Source organism: Tenrec ecaudatus, chromosome 10 (assembly GCF_050624435.1).
Source record: "Tenrec ecaudatus isolate mTenEca1 chromosome 10, mTenEca1.hap1, whole genome shotgun sequence".
Classification (NCBI taxonomy): Eukaryota; Metazoa; Chordata; class Mammalia; order Afrosoricida; family Tenrecidae; genus Tenrec; species Tenrec ecaudatus.
In genome coordinates this window covers 105,581,354-105,602,077 of record NC_134539.1, presented here as the reverse complement: position 1 = coordinate 105,602,077, position 20,724 = coordinate 105,581,354, and the positions used below count along the sequence as shown (strand labels likewise).

General features: G+C 43.1%; 1 protein-coding gene across 1 annotated transcript; it reads left to right on the top strand.

Moving 5' to 3' along the window:
• Positions 1 to 518: 518 nt before the first annotated feature.
• NUP88 (nucleoporin 88) lies at positions 519 to 20,663 on the top strand. The gene is made up of 17 exons (XM_075561137.1): positions 519 to 847; positions 3,018 to 3,187; positions 4,031 to 4,156; positions 6,261 to 6,347; positions 7,473 to 7,649; positions 9,011 to 9,197; positions 9,627 to 9,774; positions 10,232 to 10,330; positions 12,870 to 12,960; positions 15,776 to 15,877; positions 18,224 to 18,382; positions 18,596 to 18,721; positions 18,840 to 18,905; positions 19,054 to 19,134; positions 19,574 to 19,700; positions 20,039 to 20,157; positions 20,521 to 20,663. Exons 1-17 carry the CDS (start codon positions 545 to 547, stop codon positions 20,582 to 20,584), a joined length of 2,232 nt encoding a protein of 743 aa, XP_075417252.1. The 5' UTR covers positions 519 to 544; the 3' UTR covers positions 20,585 to 20,663.
• The last annotated feature ends 61 nt before the right edge of the window (positions 20,664 to 20,724 follow it).

Below are 20,724 nucleotides of genomic sequence, written 5' to 3'. Positions count from 1 at the left end.
TACCCCAAAGCGAAGATGGATTGACATTCGTGAGGCAACTCCAACCTGGGTGGGAGCAATAGGGGAATTGAATTTTTTTTCATTGAACTTTTGTGTGCATTAGCTGAAGATTGACTGAGCAGATTTAACATTCAACAATTAATTCACCAAACTTTATGTTTTGCCCTGTTTCCAACACTTTTTGCCCTTACGGACGGGCGTGAATTTTGAGAGAAGGTTTTGGGAACCTGGGTTCTTTGCAGGTGAGTGTCCAATAAGCAATGAAATACGCAGATACCGGGCACTCCCCACCTAGGAGACTTTCCCCAGCCGCAAAGTGGTCCCTAAACGTGCACTGGTCTGTTGATGTGCTCATCCCGCCCCCTTTGGGTTTCAGAATAAGTGCCTGACGAGGAGATTGGCTCTTCCCTAGCTGGTGGGCGGGTCTTAGTCTAGCCCCGCCCCAGCCCTCACTCCCGTTTCCGGCCGCCTGCTCGTCGATTGGCTGCGCTAGTGGGGACGAGCCACGAATTGGCTGCTCTCCGCGGCGGGCTGAGCAACTGGGATGAGGCGAGCCAAGATGGCGGCGGCTGAGGGGTCCGCGAGCGACGGCGAGCTATGGCACACGCGGCTCCCTAACCACGCCGTGTTCCTGCGGCTCCGAGAGGGACTGAAGAGCCAGAGCCCCGCCGAAGCGGAGAAACCGGCGTCGTCTTCGCCGCCGCCGCCGGCGCTGACGAGAAACCTCCTTTTCGGTCTCGGCGGAGAGATCTTCCTGTGGGACGGGGAAGGCAGCGCCTTCCTGGTGGTTCGCCTTCGGAGCCTCAGCGGCGGCGGCGGCGACGAGCCCTCCCTCTCCCAGTACCAGGTAAGGGCCGGCGAGGGGGGCTTAGCCTTCTTTCTGTGTCCATCCGGGGTCTTTCGTCTTTGGGGCCAGCGTGCCTGCAGCTCGCGGGCGCCACGGGCGGCCTTTCGGGCGCCGCCCACTTGCAGGGAAAGGTTAACTTGGGTCCTTCGCCCACCTGGCCGCCGAACCTTCCGAAGCCTCGGGGTGCAGATTTCAATCAAATTCCTTCCCCCAAGTTTCTGCCGCCGACGCCCCACCCCAGATACTGGTACGCGAGCACACCCATCAAGCCCTCGCTCCCATTGGGGCCCTGAGATAACCCACGGAATTTCGAGGATGCTTCTGTGTTGCTGAAGGAAAAACAAAACAGGATAAGGGGACGGGAAACTGGTTTGTTGTTTTTGTTGTTGTTATTTTGGGGGAGTTTTGTGTTTTTTTGCCACCACCACCACCCCTTTTCCTTTTTCCAGGTTGGTCGGGACGGGAGAAGATAGAAGCATGGTGTTGAGAGTAGATGGTGATCGACAGGCCCTGTAAATAATTGGTGTCACCCGAAATCGATCCCAAGTAGAGCTGTGCTGTCTGGTTAGGGGAATTCTGGACACTAGTCTTGATCTGATTGTGCTCTTTTAGACCATGTGGCTTAGGTATTGCGGTGGTAGTCTCAAAGGCGAGGGTTCAAACTCACCAACCTCTCTGCAGGAGAACCAACCCATATGATGCCCAGTCTTGTAAATCGGATGCAGGTTCATTGCGAGTCAGAATGGGCCCAGTGGCAATGGGGGGTTCTAAGGCTACCAAAGGCAAGGCACAGATCCTCCCCCAAAGTCATTTGCCCATCTCTACTTGGGTGGGATGAGCAACTAGTGGGAGGGTTTGAATGTGGGGTGGTGAGGGTCATTTAAGTGTGTAATGCGCTAGAAATCAAATCACCCACTGCTATCGAGTTGATTAGGGCACACAGTGACCTTATGGAACAGCAGTAGGGCTACTCTTAAGGGTCTATGAGGTTGTAAATGTTTATAGTAAATAGTTTCATCTTTCTCCCGTGGAGCAGCTGCTGGTGGGTTTGAATGCTTGAACCGGGAATCTTGCTGAGTGCCCAATACAGATGCACTCAGCTTTGACCTGAAGATTACAGATGGGATGTGTTCTTTTGGGGAAAGTGCGTAGAAGCCGAGTCTACAAGAATGTCTCAGTCCTGCTCATGTCTCAGTCAATTCTGACTCATGGAGACCCTACAGGATCAAGTAGAATTGCCCCTGTGGGTTTTTCTGAGATGGTAAATCCTTATGGGAGCAGAAAACCTCATCTTTCTCCTGGTAGTTTTGAACTGCTGTCCTTGTAGTCAGCAACTCAATGCACCAGGACTCCATTCAGTCTTACTAGTCAGCTATACAAGGGCATTCCAGGAAGAATAAGGACCCAGAGTCATAGCCAAGGCATGAGCATTCCCCAAATTACAAGTTATTCTGATTATGTAAGTTGGAGGTGGTAGACAATTGAGACAGTAGGTTGTAGCATGGCCATTAAAAAAAGATGTTGGGGTTGTCTTAGTTTCTCAAGGTAAGGAAGCGTGTTGAATTTAATATAACATTTCATCACTTAATGGTCCAAGTGTTGCTGTTTACTGAGAATGTGTCATTATCTTACAGTTATAGGAAATTAAAGCATTAGCATGCTATTTAGTAACTGCGACATATTTTTACATTAAAATGAACTTTAAAAAAATCATTTTATTCGGGGCTCGTACAACTCTTATCTACAATCCATACGTCCATCCATTGTGTCAGGCACATTTGTGCATTTGCTGCCATCATTTTCAAAACATTTTCTTCTTGAGCCCTTCGTATCAGCTGCTCATTTTCCCCCTTCCCTACCCTCCCTCATGAATAATTTATAAATTATTATTATCATTTCATGTCTTACACTGACTGTTGTCTCCCTTCACCCACTTTTCTGTGTCTCGTGGTGGGGCAGCCCTATACATTGGCTCCTCTGAGCAGGAATATCGTCCTCAGGACTTGGTGGGCCTGGATGTGCTCCACACTCTTCCGCCTCACTTTGTTTGCTCCTGTGTGCTCTGATCAGACATGTCCCTTTCCCTGAGCTGTAGCTTCAGTGCTGTCCTCTGAAGTGAATTCTGGGGGGAGAAAATGAACTCTTTTGACCTGTTTACTTTAATTTCCAGAGACTACTTTGTATAAATCCACCGCTGTTTGAAATCTATCAAGTTTTATTAAGTCCAACCCAACATCATGTAGCACTTATAGGACTAAAAGGACTTACGGTATTAGAATTACCTAAAAGATGGGGAAAGAATTCTGAATTTGAAGGTGGAAAATCAACAGTGAATTGTAGGTGAGTCGTATTTCCATTTGGTTTTTATCTGTTTGATTTGTATTACATGTAAAAAACTGTTCAAGACTAGTGGTTCTGAAGGTTTGTGTAGTATTTTACTCTGGAAAGAAATATGTGTGTGGTCTAGTCAGTGTAGTCTTCTAGTGACCCATATGTGACCAGGTAGAACTGTCTTTTCTCCTGCTGGGCCACTAATAAGTTTGAAATGCCCACCTTTAAGTTTGCAATCAACCATTGCAAACCATTAACCATTGCGCTTTCGGGGCTCTTTATGGCTTTTTATGATGAGTATTTATGGTATATATGTAATTGTACTTTTGTTTCTGCCTGAGTTATCACATTGATGTTTCATCAAGAGGCAGGTCATTTCCTCACTTAGGTAGAAGTATGGATCTTAAAAGCGTGAGTCAGAAAGTTTGTCTGATAGCATGTCCCGGCCCCTCACCCCCCAACCAAGAAGCATGTGAATTTGAAAGCTCTACCAAAAGAAATATAAGATACAAGTCCAACTTCGTGTTTACCTCTACAACTTTTAGGTTGGGTCTTCTTAAACAATCTATTTTTTAGATCTGTTTTCTCATTTTCAAAATAGGTGTAATATCTGCCCCACCTACTTTCCTCATGAGGGTTCATTACAAGCATCAAATAAGATACTGTAGTTAAAGTAGTTTAGAAAAAGGTTTTGCAGGGTTTTGATTCTTTGGTATTGGTTGAACAGGTACTTGGCGAGATTTAAGAGGAAGTCCTTTAAAGACGACACAGTGTTAACATTGGCTTTCCTTTAGAAAACAATGTACCCCCATTCTCCAGAATGTTTTTGGAAAATTGTTGTCTTTATTTTAGTACCACTCCGATTGCTGAGAGATTTTTCACCAGTTCTACCTCTCTGACTCTAAAGCATGCTGCCTGGTATCCAAGTGAAATGCTGGATCCCCACATAGTGCTGTTAACGTCAGACAACGTAATAAGGTAAGTTTTGTTTTTATCTCTGTTGTGGCTTTGTGAGTAGGAGTTCCTGTTTGCCGTTAAATAGCTTAAGGCGTCACCAGCTTTTATTTGCTGCCTGTTGCAACGTATCCTCAATCATAGATGTTACTGCCAACTATTCTAACTTACCTACGTGCTTTAGTTACTGCTGTTTCTTCAGAACTTCGGTTCCTTGTCTCCAGCCTTTCCTTTCCTAGTCTAACCCACTAAGTACTATCAGAATAGCATTCCCCAAATGCTTTCCTTGTGTTACTCGCTGGGAGGTAGTGTGGCATTGGGGAAAGACAGTACAAGTGGGGATTGAGAGACACAGTTTTGCCCAGACACCAACTCTCTTGTGTGACATCTTGTCCTTAGTAGGGGAGGCTAGTTTCCAATCTATAAAACAAGCAGGTTTGATTTGATAATTTCTAAAGCCCTTTCCAGGCTTTGTGTTCTATCATGAAATGTCCCAGTTCTACAAACATTTCTATTACTCACTTTCTGGATCTGCGTATGTAAAGAGTTTATTGAGGGACCTCAACTCAATAGAGGTACAAGTACTTCCCATTTTGTTTTCCCAGTGACTTATTAAAACGGCTCTACCAAATCTTTCCATGACATGTGAATCTTAGAGTCCATAGCTTTCTGGTTACTTCTAGTTATTAAAAGTTAGTCTAGTTGTAAACTCTGATTTCAAATACATTTCAAAACTTTTCTTCTGACCTTTTCACAGGTCAGACCTATGTCTCAAGGGATCTGCACTGTACGGAGAGAGCATGGTCCATTCTTTCTCTCTTCCGTGTATCCGGTACCTTTGTATCAGGAGTAAGAAGAGGAGGCTTGCCTCCTGCTTCTGGTCTGACTCCTTCAGAGTGGAAACCGGGAAGATGGGATGGAGGAGACAGATGGGCGAGGTCCTCCTTTCCCAAGGTTTCAAGTGTAAAGACATGTCTGTTGTTAAATGTTTTCCTGCCTCAATTAGGGTGACCATCTACCTAATCACCTCCCCTCCATTCTTTTAATGTGCTTTGGGGTGTTGCATTGATGTCCTTATGTTGAACCACCTTGACTTCCTGACAGAAATCCCATTTAACAATGCTGTGGAATCTTAATTTGCTTTTAGATTCAGTATGAGGCATCTTTTAAAAAATATTAGATAGTTAATCTTCCCTTTTCCTCAGTTTTGGACCCTGTTGATACTTTTAGGGCAAAAAGAAATCTCTACTCAATGCCCTCTTAGACTTTTCCTTTCGCTGCCCTAGCACAGGACAGCTGTCCAGTTCTTGTTTTGTGAGAGCCTGGTTTATGCTATGTACTTTTATATCCCCTAGATACCAATGAAGACCTTTAGAACTGTGCGTTCAGTTGCATCGATTTATCATTAAATACTTAAATAGCATTTTTGGTAATAGAACATCCACGTTTTAAATTTTTCAGTGAGATTGAACAAAAATAACTGATTCATTTGGGAAAGACTTTATAAGGACTATAGGTTTCTAATTTTTATATTCTTGGCTTTACAATGTTTCTCTCTTAACAATAGTCATATACTATGAAAATTTGAGTGACTTTAAAAATAAGTGATCTTGGTTTAAGTTTTCCTTGCACTTTCCCTTAAGAAAATAGTGACATGATAGGATCTTTATTGAACAAAACATGTATATGACAACAGGCTAAATGTCACTCTAATAGCCAGGTGGAAGACATGGTTTTCTCTGGGATTTGGTGTCTAACAGGTTGAGACTGGGCAATGGAAGAGAGGTTGACAAGCTTTAGGGAAGTAGTGAGATGACGAGGTAAGGCGAGTCTGGCCTTGCATAAGCTAAGAGCTCAGGATGGAAGAGATGAAGTGGAGAAGGCTGACAGAAATTTATGGTAAGGCTAGAGAGTATTTCCTGAGGAGATGAGGAAGCTATTCCTTGGATGTGTCAGGGAACAAATCAAGTAGGCTACTTTAACAGTAACACCAAGATCTTTGCCAGAGAAATGATGGACTTGTTGGACAGTTCTCAAGTAGGAACTGACCAGATGGAGAGGTGAGGGCCATTCTGGAAAATTAATTTTAAATGCTAGGTGTTAATTGTGTTTCTTTTTTGTTTGCTAGAATTTATTCTCTACGTGAACCTCACACACCTGCTAAGGTGATCATACTTTCAGAAGCAGAAGAAGAAAGTTTAATACTCAATAAAGGGTAAGTTTGTGGGTGGGCTGAGGTGTGCTTTTGTTTTTTTTTTAACTGATCTCTTGGTATTATACAAGTTCCTAGCTACTTTGACCCCTAGCTGAGTCACCATCTGAATTAAAAATGCCATTCCTTTGGCCTCCCGATCCACCTTCCTGCTGATTACCACATCTGGTCACCTGGAGTGTGTACTGTAAAGATTTTAGTGACAATATTTCTGGAATTTCAGTAGTTCTTTTCATGTCTCTAGTGATCATAGCTGTTAGTCTTAGGTATTTTTCTTATTGTGATCTTTATTATTCTTTTACCTATTCTGGAGTTTGATACCCCAAATACTCAGGGCAAATCTAAATTTGTATTTTCTGTTTCTCCGAACTTGATGGTTAGCTTGTCCTAGTGTGATTGCTGCATTTTAATTGTTAACTTTAAGGAGGGTGCTTCCAAAAGTTCATGGAAGTAAAGATAATGAGGTTTCCCACGAGTGTTTTGAAATTCCCTCATATTTGATCCTAATGTTTGACGATATTGAGAGCCTGAATTGGAAGTGTGTTCCTCCAGATAGGGCTTGCATCTGCTGGGAGCCAGGTGTTGCTTCTGACCTGGGACCACTTTAGTTCTCTTCAGTGGTTCCAGAACTGAGCGTTTCAGTTAAACGATTTGAGTGTCTTACAGCATCAACTTTTAAAATTTTAAGTATCCATCACTACAAGGAGGGGATACTTGCCTCTGAGAGGTCGATCCTGTAATTGAATCTTACAAACATGCTGCCCCCGCCCAGTGCTCCCACAGCTGACCACCTTTTGACATACACATTGTCTAGGTGTGCGAATAGAGCAGATGGAGTTGGTGAGAACCTTGGCTCTGGTGTCATCACACCTGCTTTCTAATCTCCTCTCTGCCACTTGCCAGTTGTGACTTTCCACGTATATTTAAGCTACTTAAATTCAAAGTAGCATTATGTAATTTTATAGCCTGCATCTTCCACTTTATTTTATGAGCATTTTCTGATGCCGCTGAACATTGTTCCTAATAATTTGTTTTCCTCTTCACTGTGGGAAGTATTAGCTCTGTACCCGTCTCCTCTAATGGAGCATCTCAATTTTTTCTAACAAGTTGGTTTTTGAAATTTTCCAGACGGGCGTATACTGCATCTTTGGGAGAGACAGCAGTTGCATTTGACTTTGGTCCATTGGCACCAGTTTCGAAAAATATATTTGGACAGAAAGGCAAGGATGAAGTCGTGGCATACCCACTGTACATCTTATATGAGAACGGGGAGACTTTCCTCATGTATGTCAGTCTGTTACACAGGTAAGATGTGGTGACCCACTGCAAAAGAAAGCCTCGCTTGTGCTCCAGAAGAGGTTGTGAGGCTGCGACTTGGGATTCACATTGTAGAGTTTGTGGTAGTGTTGCAGCCTTTGGATGCTTGGCCTGTGCATTTTAGAGTAATACTTGATGTAGATCATTTGACTTTAATTTCTTCATATTGCGTGATAAGCTCTCTAGAATTCTTGAATTCGATAGCTAGAACCTAAGATAAGATGGGATTTGTGTTCCCGACGTCTAGTCAGCTCAGACTATCTTGCTCTTTTATATCCTGTTGCACAAGGCGCTGGAGGGTAATTCGATGGGCTCAGCTGTTAGGCTGTCTCAGCTCTGGGGAACAGAGTGCCTGCACGTGAAGAGCTAACTGGCCACCAACCTCAGGACCCTGAAGACAAAGAAGTTGAGGTGTTCGTAGAGAAATGATACCATGTAGGACGTCAAGGTCTAATGCAGTAGTCAATGAAACATCAAGAACGGGCACGACCATTTCAGTCACGGGGCACCTTGAAGTAGATCTCAAAGGGCAAGCAAGCAGATATCAAACTCATTTAAGGTTCAGTGTTAGACCAGTTGAGCTAGAGCAAAGCATTCATGGAAAGAGTTTTAAATGATAGAGCTAGAAACGTTTGTCGGGGAAAGCATAAAACCAGACCCTTGGCTGTCAAGTCAGTTGCAACTTACAGGGACCCTCCAGGGAAGGATAGAACCACCCACGATGGGCTCCAAGGCTGTGATCTTCCCGCAGTAGGCTGCGACAGCGTTCTCCTGTGGAATGACTGGTGGGTCGATTGGCAGCACTTTAATGGCTGTACCGGCAGGAGTCCTGTGGAGTTCAATGCTATGTGAAGGAGTCTAGGGGTCTATTCTGCCGTGAGTAGAGCCAGTGCTGGTTTCTGAGCCAGGGGACCATGAAGTAACTAGTTAGGGAGGAGACTGGAAAGGGGAGACTATGCTGTTGTGAAATTGAGCGTAGAGTCTCAACAAGGGTGCTGAGTGATGCACAGGGAGAAGTGGGCATGGAAGATATTACAAAGGAAAGATCAGTAAGAATTCAGGTATTGTTTGGACAAAGGAGCCATCCATTAGCAGAAACAACTTAATGGTGTCTTCCTTCAGTTGTAACAGCCCGAAATATCATGAGATAAAATGCACAAAGTCAACTCAGGTTGAGAGTCACTGAGATAGTGATGTGGGGAAGAGAAAAGAGTGGAGAATTTGAGAATGTATGTTTTTAATAAGGGTTTAGTATCTGAAAGACGACAGAGTCAAAGAAAGGTATTAAGTGATGAACCTGCTTATCTTCTGTCAATATTTCCCAAATATGTCTTTATTCTTTGCTTTAGCCCAGGAAACATTGGGAAGTTGTTAGGTCCGTTACCCATGCATCCTGCAGCTGAAGACAACTATGGTTATGATGCTTGCGCTATACTCTGCCTGCCCTGTGTCCCCAATATCCTAGTGATTGCTACTGAGTCAGGGATGCTGTATCATTCTGTTGTGTTAGAAGAGGAAGAAGAAGATGACCAAACTGTAAGTGCAGGCTGGTGTGGATGCACTTTTTGTCTTCAACACTAGCTCAGTGTGAATTTTTAATATGTAGGGAATTTTAGCATGTCTGGCACTTTTGTTATTTGGGAAATTGAACACTAAAATACTATTGACATACACAAAAATCTAACTGGAAAGATGTCAGAAGGTTACCCAACTTTCTTGGCTCACCAGCCCACTTATTTATAGCTGAACTCTATCATAGTCTTAAAGGGAGGACAGATACAAAGAACCTTTGGGGTGTTAAATTGGCTTTTTTTTTTTTTTAAGTAACCATTGTTAGAAAAAGGGATGGAATTAAGAAAAATAGGAATGTGCACTCTTTGACCTAGCTCTTTGCCTGTTTCCTTTTGTGTATATTTCCAATTGAACATGGAAGACTAAAATTACTTTTTTTTTTTTTTTAACCAGTCAGACAAGTCCTGGGATTCCAGGGCTGACCTCATCCCTTCTCTTTACGTGTTTGAATGTGTTGAGTTGGAGCTTGCTCTGAAATTGGCTTCTGGAGAGGATGAGCCCTTTGAGTCAGACTTTTCTTGTCCAATCAAACTTCACAGAGGTAAAGTACTTGTTAAATTTAGGTCTTTGTCCCCTTTTTTTGTAATCCCATTAGATGAGGAGTTTTAAAAGTTCATGGTTAATGATTGAATTAAAATATAATGAGGTTTTTTTTTCATGAAGTTTTTAAAGCCACCTTATAAACTGTCATGCTTTATGTATAATGTGATTCATGCACAAAGGGGCTTCAAAATGTATGTAGAAAAATGAAATGAAAAGATGATGAATTTTCCACCAACTTTTGGAAACCTTCCTCTTATGTATCACACAGTTTTAAATACTTAGAGCCATAATAAGAATTCAGACTTTTAAGCTGGAAAGTTCCATGAAAGCAGTACCCTAGCTGTTGAAGACATTGTGGCCCTTCCAGCAAGAGATATTGTTGTGAGTTCCGTAGATGAGTTTGTTTTCCATTTTCTAATGACTACATTTCTATCACTAAATGATTCAATTTGCAGATTCCAGATGTCCTTCAAGATACCACTGTGCTCATGAAGCCGGTGTACATAGTGTGGGCCTAACCTGGATTCATAAACTGCACAGATTTCTTGCATCAGGTGAGTATGCTGAATTTTTAGGCTAAGTAGGTTTCATAGGTGATACTAAAAATTAATTTGGAATAGAAAGAAATCAATGAAACCAAAAGTTGGTTCTTTGAAAAGATCAACAAAATCAATACCCCTTTAACTGGACTGACCCAACCAGAGAAAGACAAGGCTTAAATTACTATAATCATAAATAAGAGAGGAAATAGGACTACTGGCCTGACAGGCATATAAAAAAATTTTAAGAGAATAATCTGAAAACTGTCTTCCAGACTAGGATAAAATGCCAAGAATTCTTAGAGAAAACAAACCATTCCTAGACCTATCAGAAGTGAAGAGGCCGAAGAGAAGTCCAGAAGCAGATGACTTCACACTTAAAAGAACATTTAGTCACAGTTTTGTTACAAATTTTTGCCCCCCCCCCCCCCATATAGGAGAACACTTTGCAATTCATTTTAGGAGATCAGTATTTTCTTGATGTTAAAACCAGACAGTGACATTCCAGAGAAGAAAATTGCAAACCAGTATCTCCTATGAATATACGTACAAAGATTCTCAAAAAATACTAGCAATATGAATCCACCACTGTATGAAAAAGATCCCCAGCAAGACCCAATGGATTTTATCCCCAGAACTCAAGGCAGTCACTTGATTTTGGCAAGGGCGCTAAGGCGGTTTGATGGGAAAAGAACAGTCTTTTCAACGAGTGCTGTTGGGACAACTGGTTACCCACGTGCAGAGGAAGGAAATTGGACTCCTGTCTCCTACCATAAACCCAAATTAACTCAAAATAGATCAGAAACACAAAGCAATTTAAACTGTAAATCTCTTAACAGTAAATAATCTTTATTATCTTGGATTAGATAGTGGTTTCTAAAACCTGATACCAGAAGCATAAATGACAGAAGAAAACATAGATTTTCATCAAAATTAAGGTATCTTATACTTCGATGTTCATTTAGAAGATGTGAAAACAACCTACAGAGTAAGAACACATATTTTCAAATTCTATTTGAGGGGCTTTGTTGGAAAATAGAAGTATGTGTTCGTGGGACTTTTTTCTGTGCTCTTTTTAAATCCTTTAGTTAGTTAATACGGAGCTTGTGTCATAGGGTTACAATGAGTCCGAATTGACTCAGCAGCAACTGGTATCTAGAATATGTAAAGAACTCTGAGACCTTATTAAAAGCCTAATTAAAAATAGGAAGGGGTTTGAGTAAATATTTGTCCAGAAGAGCTATACAAATAGCCAGCAAGGAAATGCAACTTAAAAATAGAGATGCTACTTTATACTACTAGGATGATTAACATAAATTAGGTAAACAGGAATAAGATGCTGTAGAATTTTCTTTTTTTTTCTTTATTTGAGAGAATGAGTGAGAGTAAGAGTGAGTGAGTGAATGTGAGCATGAGTGTGAGAGAGTGATGCTGTAGAATTTTCATACAGTATCTGTGGGAATGGACAATGGAAAAATTTGGAAGTTCCTCAAATGGTTAAAGTAACCCAGCAATTCCACTGCTAACTATATCAAGCTATATAAAGTAAAAGTGGAAATGCATGGCCAAAGAGATGCTGATAGCGTCATTATTCATAAACGCCCAAAGGCAGAAATAAGCCAAATGTCCATCAGCTGACGAATGGACAGTATTTTGTAGCCATACCACAGAGTATTATTCAACTAGGAATGTCATACTGGTACATACTCAAACATGAAGGAACCTCGAAAACACACTGAATGTAAGAAGCCCGACTCAGAAAGCTATGTGTTGTATAGCTCCGTTTTTACAAAATGTCTAAACTCATTAAGGCCAGAGAGACACAAGTAGGTTGTGGTTGCCTGGGTGTGCAGTCGGTGAAAAGTGATCAGTGACTACTCATGGGTCTGCCTTCTCTTTGCAGTTTGAATATGAAGATATTCAACCGTGTGCGTTGTATAATTATTCTTTGAATATAAAGTCATTGAATACTTTCAGAAGAATTTAGTAATGTGTTTAAAACTCAACAGAACTGTTACTTAAAAAAAATAATCCTGGATGTAGAAAAGTCCATGGAAGGATAATGATTCTGGAATTGTCCTGAGTGACCACTTTTACATTCTGGAACCTGGCTGGCCAAGGAAACCCTTCTTTTGGGAGCTAAATCTAAATTTTGGGGAAAAAAGATTTCTATGACAGAAAGACATACTCCTCCAGAAACAGTGGGACCTCATGGTTCAACTTCCAGCCAAACAAAAGACAGGCCTATGAGGCAAACAGTAACACCAGGGGAGGCCACTGCGCTTCCTCAGACAACCAGCCATACTGCAGCATTTGCCCAAGGCCAGAAGGAACAGGGAAGAAGGTGTAGTGGAAATTGGAAACCCAGGAGGAATTGTGCTGTTACAGTGTGGGGACTACAGTCAAGGTTGTGGACTGGAAACCAATTTGTAAACTTTCACCCAAATCATAGTAAAGAATTTTAAAAGTTCCGAGACAAGAATTTGATTGCATTTAAATAATATGAGCATTTTGACCCAGAATCAGTTCATTTATAGATGATATTCTTTTGTAGATGAAGAAGATAAGGATAGTTTACAGGAACTTGGTACAGAGCAGAAATGCTTTGTGGAACATATCCTTTGTACAAAGCCATTGCCATGCAGGTGAGGACTTGTTTTCTTGTGTATGTAGTGGTTTGTTACAGTAATGTAGATTATTGTACTCCCATACAGACGATATGTGAATCCTATGACAGTTGCAGATGTGCAACTCAACCCCCCAAAGTGTCAACTGTTTATCAGAAGCTCTTTCATGTTTCAGGACCTCTCAACATACTCTGTCTTGTCTCTAGAAGCTATCCCTCTCCAGCCCCAGCTGGCCGTCCTCACCCGGCTTCCTCGTACTCTTCTTCTTGGTCTTAATGCCACTGCTTCTGAGATGGCCCTCAGTGCCTGGTCTGAGTTAGTTTCCTATTACTTTCCTCGCTTGCTTTGTTGCACAGACAGGCTTTTGTCTGGGCCACCACTACCAGAACACACACATTTCATGAGGACAGAGGGCACGTTTGCTCAGTGAGCTTCATGCCTGGGTACTTGGTGTCGATGTTAGATGAATAGAACAGGGATGGAGGGTATCTGGAATCCTTCCAGGTTCCTACTTCCCTAACTAGATTGGCAAGGATCATGTGATCTTGACATAGGGGTGGCATCTGACCTCCAACTTCACAAGTGGACAGGAGGACAGTCACTACTCACATTAACCTAAGGTGGGTCCTTATGAGGCGGAGGGCAGGGCCTCCAACCTTTTCCTCATTTCTGACACTAACCATCCCTCCACGATCCTCTGTTTCCCTGCTGGGGTCAGAGGTTCATTGCCACACAGAACTCGGAGAAAAGACTCACAGTTGTGGGCTTATTACTGAAAGAACAGGTTATAATTCAAGATCAGAATACAGCTCTTTAATCAAGATAGCCTCCTTTCAGCCAGGCCCAGAGGCATGCCTCTCTCAGACTCTTGGCCTCAACATGTGGCCCCATGGTCTCTTCCCTGCTCGGACAAGTGTTACAAACTCTTAACTTGGCCAGTAACTCAAAAGGTTTCCACCCTACTTCACTGGTATGCCCCCTCTCCAGAGGCATTCGGCTTTCTTGCTCCATGTGGCCCAGGAAGTCCCACTCAGTCTCATGCCAGGCCCACCACCCCTGCTGCTCTCCTGCTGCTGCTTGTCTCTTGCCACTCTGGCATCGCAGCTGTCTCCTGGATGAAGGAGGGTCAGCTCAGGGGTCTCAGATGTACTCTGTACTCCAGACTCTTCTTTCTGGATAATAGTTAGATCTCTCTTCTGCCTCTGCGATGGCTCATTTTAACCTAACAGAATAGTAAAACTAGCCAATCCCTTTATTGGGGTTCCATATACTTTATTTGCATGGACCCACCACCACAGGGTGCTGTGTACCCTTGTTTACATGATCAAATCCTTATGGCAGGCCACAAGTACCTCATGTTTGCATAGTTCTGCCCAGTACCTTCAGGTAAATGGGCACCTAGGAGAAAAGTGGATTTGGGGGAACAAATGTGTTAATTTTCTCGGAGCATTCTGAGTTTGTGCTCTCTGATATCCAAGTGGAGGAGTCTAACGGTGTGGTGCTTAGATGATGAAGTTCACCCAGGGAAGGGTCTAGAATGAGCAGAGGAGACCTAAGCAGAGGTCTGAGCAGCACTTAGTTAAAAGCAGTGAATATAGGAAGCAGGCCCAGCCCAAAGGAAACCAGAAAACAGCTGCCATAGAGACTGAGGACCACGTGGGACCCTGTCAGGAGAATTGTTCCAGAAATAAGGCGGTGAGCACAGCAGCCAGGGAAGGGTAGTATAAACCGGCCTTCTGGGTGGTCATTGGACCCACTGCACACAGTATGAGGGATGGGATCAGAGAGGGCCGTAACCAGTGGGTTGAAAGGTGAATGGGGAAAATAGGAAATCCCATTTATATAAAAATTTTAAAACCAGTCAAATTAAATAGTAATCCAGTACTGAAGAACGTAAACCTAGGAAGGAGAATTATAAAGCAAAGCAGTAAGTGCATATCATAAAACCCTGTGAACGCGAGACAGTGATCTGGAACAGCCCCAGGGACCCTTAGGTTACTGCCACGTTCTACTTCACGGCATGCGCTGTGGTTACAGTGTGCACAAACTCTTTCATGTAGCCTTCACGTGAAAAGACAAAAATGTAAAAACTTCCTGGATTCCCCTCCTTAAACGCATGGGAGACAAGGAAGAGGACATGATACTGTAGACCGCTGGTTCTACAGGGCAGAAAGGAATGGGGAAGGGTGACTGGAACTGACAGTGGAAGCATTTCGGACGGAGGAGACGGGAGCTTGTTTCTAAGGCCAAGGGAGAGCTCTCTGATGCAGCAGAGCTTCTGAGTGGAGATGGAGATGGCAGCATGTGCCGTGAGGCCTGGGGAGGGTAGAGGAAGCTTGGGAGCAGGTAGCGTGATGACAGAGTCCCTGATGAGGTGCACCGGTTTCAGTTTCTTCAGAGCAGAAGCTTGATCGAGGGACACGTGTGCTCTGCACACTAGATTAAGTCCTAGGCCAGAGGGCTTCATTACATTTTCAATGTGAACTAGACTGTTTGGTTCAGTCAGCAGATGTCTGGGCTGTTAACCTGTTGGATCCTGAGCTAGGCCCACAAAGATGGCTGGGGTCACACGTGAGTTGAGGAGACACGTGGAGAGTTAACTCCCTGGTGAATGTTGACAGTGCCGGGAGCACCTTCAGGCTCACGTCCTGCCTGGTGTAGCCTGCTGGACTACAGAATGCTAGCTGTAGGTATTTCTAGCTTCCACATCACATTTGAGGTTACTGCATGAAAAGAGAACATGTCCCATATACCTGTTAGCCTGGGCCTGAGGTGGCTGTGAGCCTGTCATGCCTTTGCTCCTGTTTTGTGACATAACTGAATGTTTTCCCAGGCAACCAGCTCCGATTCGAGGATTCTGGATCGTCCCTGACATTCTGGGGCCCACGATGATCTGTATCACCAGTACCTATGAATGCCTCATAAGACCTTTATTGTAAGTTCCGTCTAGTATTCCCCACCCAGCTCTGGTTTTCTCCAGAGAATCGACTCTAACATGGGAAAATGCCCTCAGTGGTAGCTGACAAACAGCTACATGCATGGTTAATGCTTAAGGGGTGAGAGACTGGATATTTCTGTCTGTCTGACCATCTAGGTTTCTCTTGAAGAGTGATTTCTGGCATCTGCTTCAACTAGCTCAGAGTCTAGAGCTTTTCTTAAAAGTGTAGAAAGCAATACTAAAAATAAGGGCCAAACTTCATTATTAATAGAAATTCAATTTAATGGCTGTTAAGCTCTGAATATGTCCGACTTGTAACCAAGCCATCTATTTGCATTGCCTCCTAACCATCCGAGCAACCCTGAAGGGAAGGCATTGGTAATATCCCCAACTTTATAAAAGAGGAAATAGGCCGTCAAGGCCTGAAGTCACAGGTAGCAGGGAATAAAGCAGGTTTCACATTAAAATCTTTCACTATAAGGCCCACATCCATATTCTTAATTTTTCCATCTTTGGCAGCCTCCAAACAAAACAAAAATAACAATCTCCCTGCCATTGAGTTATGACTCATAGCAACATTATGAGTTAGGACAGGGTAGAACGGGGCCTATGGATAGCTGAGACTATAACTCTTGATGAGAGTAGAAACCCCATCTTTCTCCCAGGGAGCAGAGCAGCTGGGGGTTTCAAACTGCTGACCTGTGGATGACAGCTCAACTTCTAACCATTATGCCACCGGCACTGCTCGTAGAGGTTTAATAGAATGTGCAAACGCTTTGGAAGAAAGGTAGTACATCACAACTCTGAGCTCTTCTTCTAAGGAACACAGTTGCTACATAAGCAACAGACTTCTTTTTGGAAGGTGGCTTTTTGAGTTTTATAAAGTTAGGAATAGGAGTATCAAAACCACCAGCTACTGAGCACTGAGTGCCAGACTCCTTAGTCTCTTGCTGTCAACTCAGTGCCTGTGCTTCTAGACCCTGACAGATGTGCAGAATAATGGCTTCAGTTTGTTGTCCTGAAAAGGACCTTCCGAGTTTTTAAAGATTCACAAATTACATTATTTGGCAGGCAAAATAAATAAATGCCAGTTTTGTATTTTTTTTATACTTAGATTAAAAACTCTAGCAAGACTAAACAAAAGGGGAAATATCCCCCCCTTCCCCAAGCCATTTACCCTGTTACCTCAACATTTTTTTAAAACTTACTCTCTTTAGTTAAGAAGATTTCATCATACTAGGTTACTTCAGCATAAAAACATGAATCTGAGGGGTAGGGATGACTAAGTAAACTAAGCCCACTACCAGCGACTCAGTTCTGATTCGTAGTGACCCTTTGTAGGGTTTCCAAGACTAAATCTTTATAGGAGCAAATAGTCTCCTCTTTCTCCCAAGAAGTGGCTGGTGGATTTGACTGCTGAACTTTTAGTTAGAGATCTAACACTTCACCATCAAACCAAAACCAAACTCATTGCCATTGAGTCAATGCCAGCTCATGGAGAACCCTCCTGTAGGTTTCTCCAACTGTAAATGTCCAGAGTAGAAAAGCCCAGTCTTTCTCCCAAGGAGTTGCTGCTGGTTTTGAACTGCCAACCATGCAGAGCACAGCCCAACGTGTAACCATTACACCTGACAGCCAAGGCTCCTAAACAAACTCACTCACTATCGTCAAGTCATCATTGCTATGCATAGTGGCCATCTAGTGCAAATTAGGAGGATCTGCCTCTGGGTTTCTGAGACTTTAGATTTTGACATAGACAACCTCGTCTTTCTCCCATGGAGCAGCTGGTGGGTTTGAACTGCTGACCTTGTGTTTAGCAGTTTAGTGTGTAGCCCACTATGCCAGCAGCTCGCCTCATCAGCGGACTCCAGGTAAACATGAGATACCTTCAAATCCTTCTGCAAATTCCCTATTATTGCTTAGTAAATATCCAAACGTGAAGTGTTGCCTTCAAAAGTAAGTCACTTTACCATATTGTGAATGTTTGCAATATCTTTCAAGTTCCTCCTGGGATTGTTTTTGAATTTGTCTTTGAGTGGATCTAGGTTTTAGAAAAACAAGTTCTATAGAACCAAACATACTATGTTCAGTGGTTACGTGGCTTATAAACTGGCTCCCAGATCCTTTGCAAAGCGCCTATGATGAAATTTTATTTTATGCAACTTTGAGCTTTTCAAAAGAATTGAAGTGGCAGAGGCCAATGGTAGGATGGGGTTGAGTTCCCCAAGGTGACTTCTGACCTCTTCAAAGCGGAAAAACGCACCTGCTTTTGTCTTCTCTAACCGTGACATTCTGGAAGCAGCGAGGTGGTCTGATTTGTGTGTTTTATGCCTTTGTCCGCAGAAGCACCGTCCATCCCGCACCTCCCCCCCTGCTCTGCACCCAAGACGATGCTGAAGTGGCGGACTCTCCCCTCCGGATTCTGGCTGATACACCGGATTCATTTGAACAGCATATTAGAAGCATTTTACAACGCAGCGTGGCCAATCCGGCATTTTTGAAGTATGGGATTTACCACATGGAGTTGGAAGAAACGTTGTTATTGTTGGCTGTCCTGTTTCATGGGGTCAAGAACATAGGGTGCATTTAACCGGCTAGTGAGGAAGGAGCAAAGTGATGCTGAGAAAGATAAACTGAAGTGATTTAAAGGAGAGGGGCAGCTCTTTGCAGTTTTATGAAGATAAGGTAAATGATAATAGGACTTTTTTTTTTAAGGTCATCTGAAAAGGATATGGCTCCTCCCTCTGAAGAATGTCTTCAGCTCATTAGCAGAGCCACCCAAGTGTTCCGAGAACAGTACATCCTTAAACAGGACCTGGCAAAGGAGGAGATTCAGCGGAGGTACAATAGCCGTTAGAAAGCAGTAGTCCTTTTCGCTTTCATTGCCCTTGGTGGGTAGCTGGTACTGTGTAATGGTGCAAACCTGGGCTCTGAAAAATTTTCTTTTTTGTTCTTGAAGAGTCAAATTACTGTGTGACCAAAAAAAGAAACAGCTAGAAGATCTCAATTACTGCCGAGAGGAAAGGTAAGTGCCAAAACGCGGGAGAGGAAACAGGAGTTGAGGAAGACTGTAAGTGTTCTCGTGCACTAAAATACTAAACTAATCCATTGCTTTGATGATCAAGGTGGACCCTGAGAGTTGTGGGTTCTTTTGTGTTTTTTTTGGTCATTAGAAAAAGTCTTCGGGAAATGGCTGAGCGCCTCGCTGACAAATATGAGGAAGCTAAAGAGAAACAAGAAGATATCATGAATAGGTCAGTAGGTTGCTTAAGATTTAGTACTTTATGTCATGCAACCCCAAACTCGTTGCCATCAAGTTGAGCTGCCCCTTTGGGTTTCCAACATTGTAAATCTCGTAGACAGCCGCCTCTTTTTCTCTCTAGAGCACCTGGTGGGTTGGAACAACAAACCCCATGGCTTAAAAACCCAATGCATATTCCCCTCCCACCACCAGAGCTCCTTCATTCCATACCAACCATATTATTTATTAGCTCTGTTACTGTAAGGGAAATGGTGTATAGCTGATGTTGAGGTGCACACAGAATTTCCCCCTTGGGGGATTGCATTGCTTCCCTCAACCCCACCTGTGCGGCTCTCCACAGCTTCTAGCTTCGTGTGGTAGCTTTGTTTGTGATTCTGCGTACACTTGCTGGCAGATCCTGTGCTGAGATGTTTGCTTACCTTTTTTTATAGGATGAAAAAGGTGCTGCACAGTTTTCACTCTCAGCTCCCAGTTCTTTCTGATAGTGAGAGAGACATGAAGAAAGAGTTACAGCTAATACCTGATCAACTCAGACATTTGGGCAATGCCATCAGACAGGTAGGAGTGAAGACAACCCAGACCCATTGCCATCCAAGTCCACTGTGACTCTTAGCAAGCCTATGGGACAGAGTAGAACTGCTTCGTTGATTACATCTTTACCGGCGCAGACATCCTGATCTTGGTCCTGAAAAGTTGGCAGTGGGTTTGAACTACTGACTTTGCGGTTAGCAGCTTAACCCACTGTGCCACCAGAGTTCCTTAGGGATGGCTGCAAAGCAGCCAGGTGTAGGTTTTTTTTAACTAGCTTGTTTTGTAGAAACGGATTTTTATGTAGTGACTTAGATATAACAAACATTTATGGCAGACCATCACCAGAAGATTCTGTTCCGTTTAAGGTCACTATGAAAAAGGACTATCAACAACGGAAGATGGAAAAGATCCTGAGTCCTCAAAAACCCACCATTACTCTCAGTGCCTATCAGCGAAAGTGCATCCAGTCCATCCTGAAGGAAGAGTAAGTAAGCACTTCCAGGCCAGCCACTAGAGGGAGTGCTTCAGATAAGCAACCCGGTCACTGTATTTGCATGTCAAGTAATTACTGGGATGGGAGCCCTATGATAAATGATTTGAGAAATTAACATGGAAGGATTCAAAATGGCTTAGTTCTTGTAAGACAAGTGTGTTGTGTGCCCTAACTATCCCCCAGTGACTTATGTTCAAAAATAATTGCCAGAAGTTGCACAATTGCAGCCTTTGAAGCCTGCCTTACGTGCACAAATTGATGAAGCCAAACACTGCTATGGTGTTTCAGTATTCCTAGTTCGTACGAATCCATTGACTTATGTCCCCAGAGTCAATGACATTCTTATTTTCACAGGGGTGAACACATACGGGAGATGGTGAAGCAAATCAATGATATCCGAAATCACGTAAACTTCTGATACTCCCATGATGACATGTTAACACAGCCAGAGGTGGAATCTGCACTGTATGTAAAATAAACATCGAATGTATAAAGCAGCAGCAGTTTTGAGTGAACGTTGGTGTAGTCACTCATCTTTGTCATTTGTTTATCATTTTT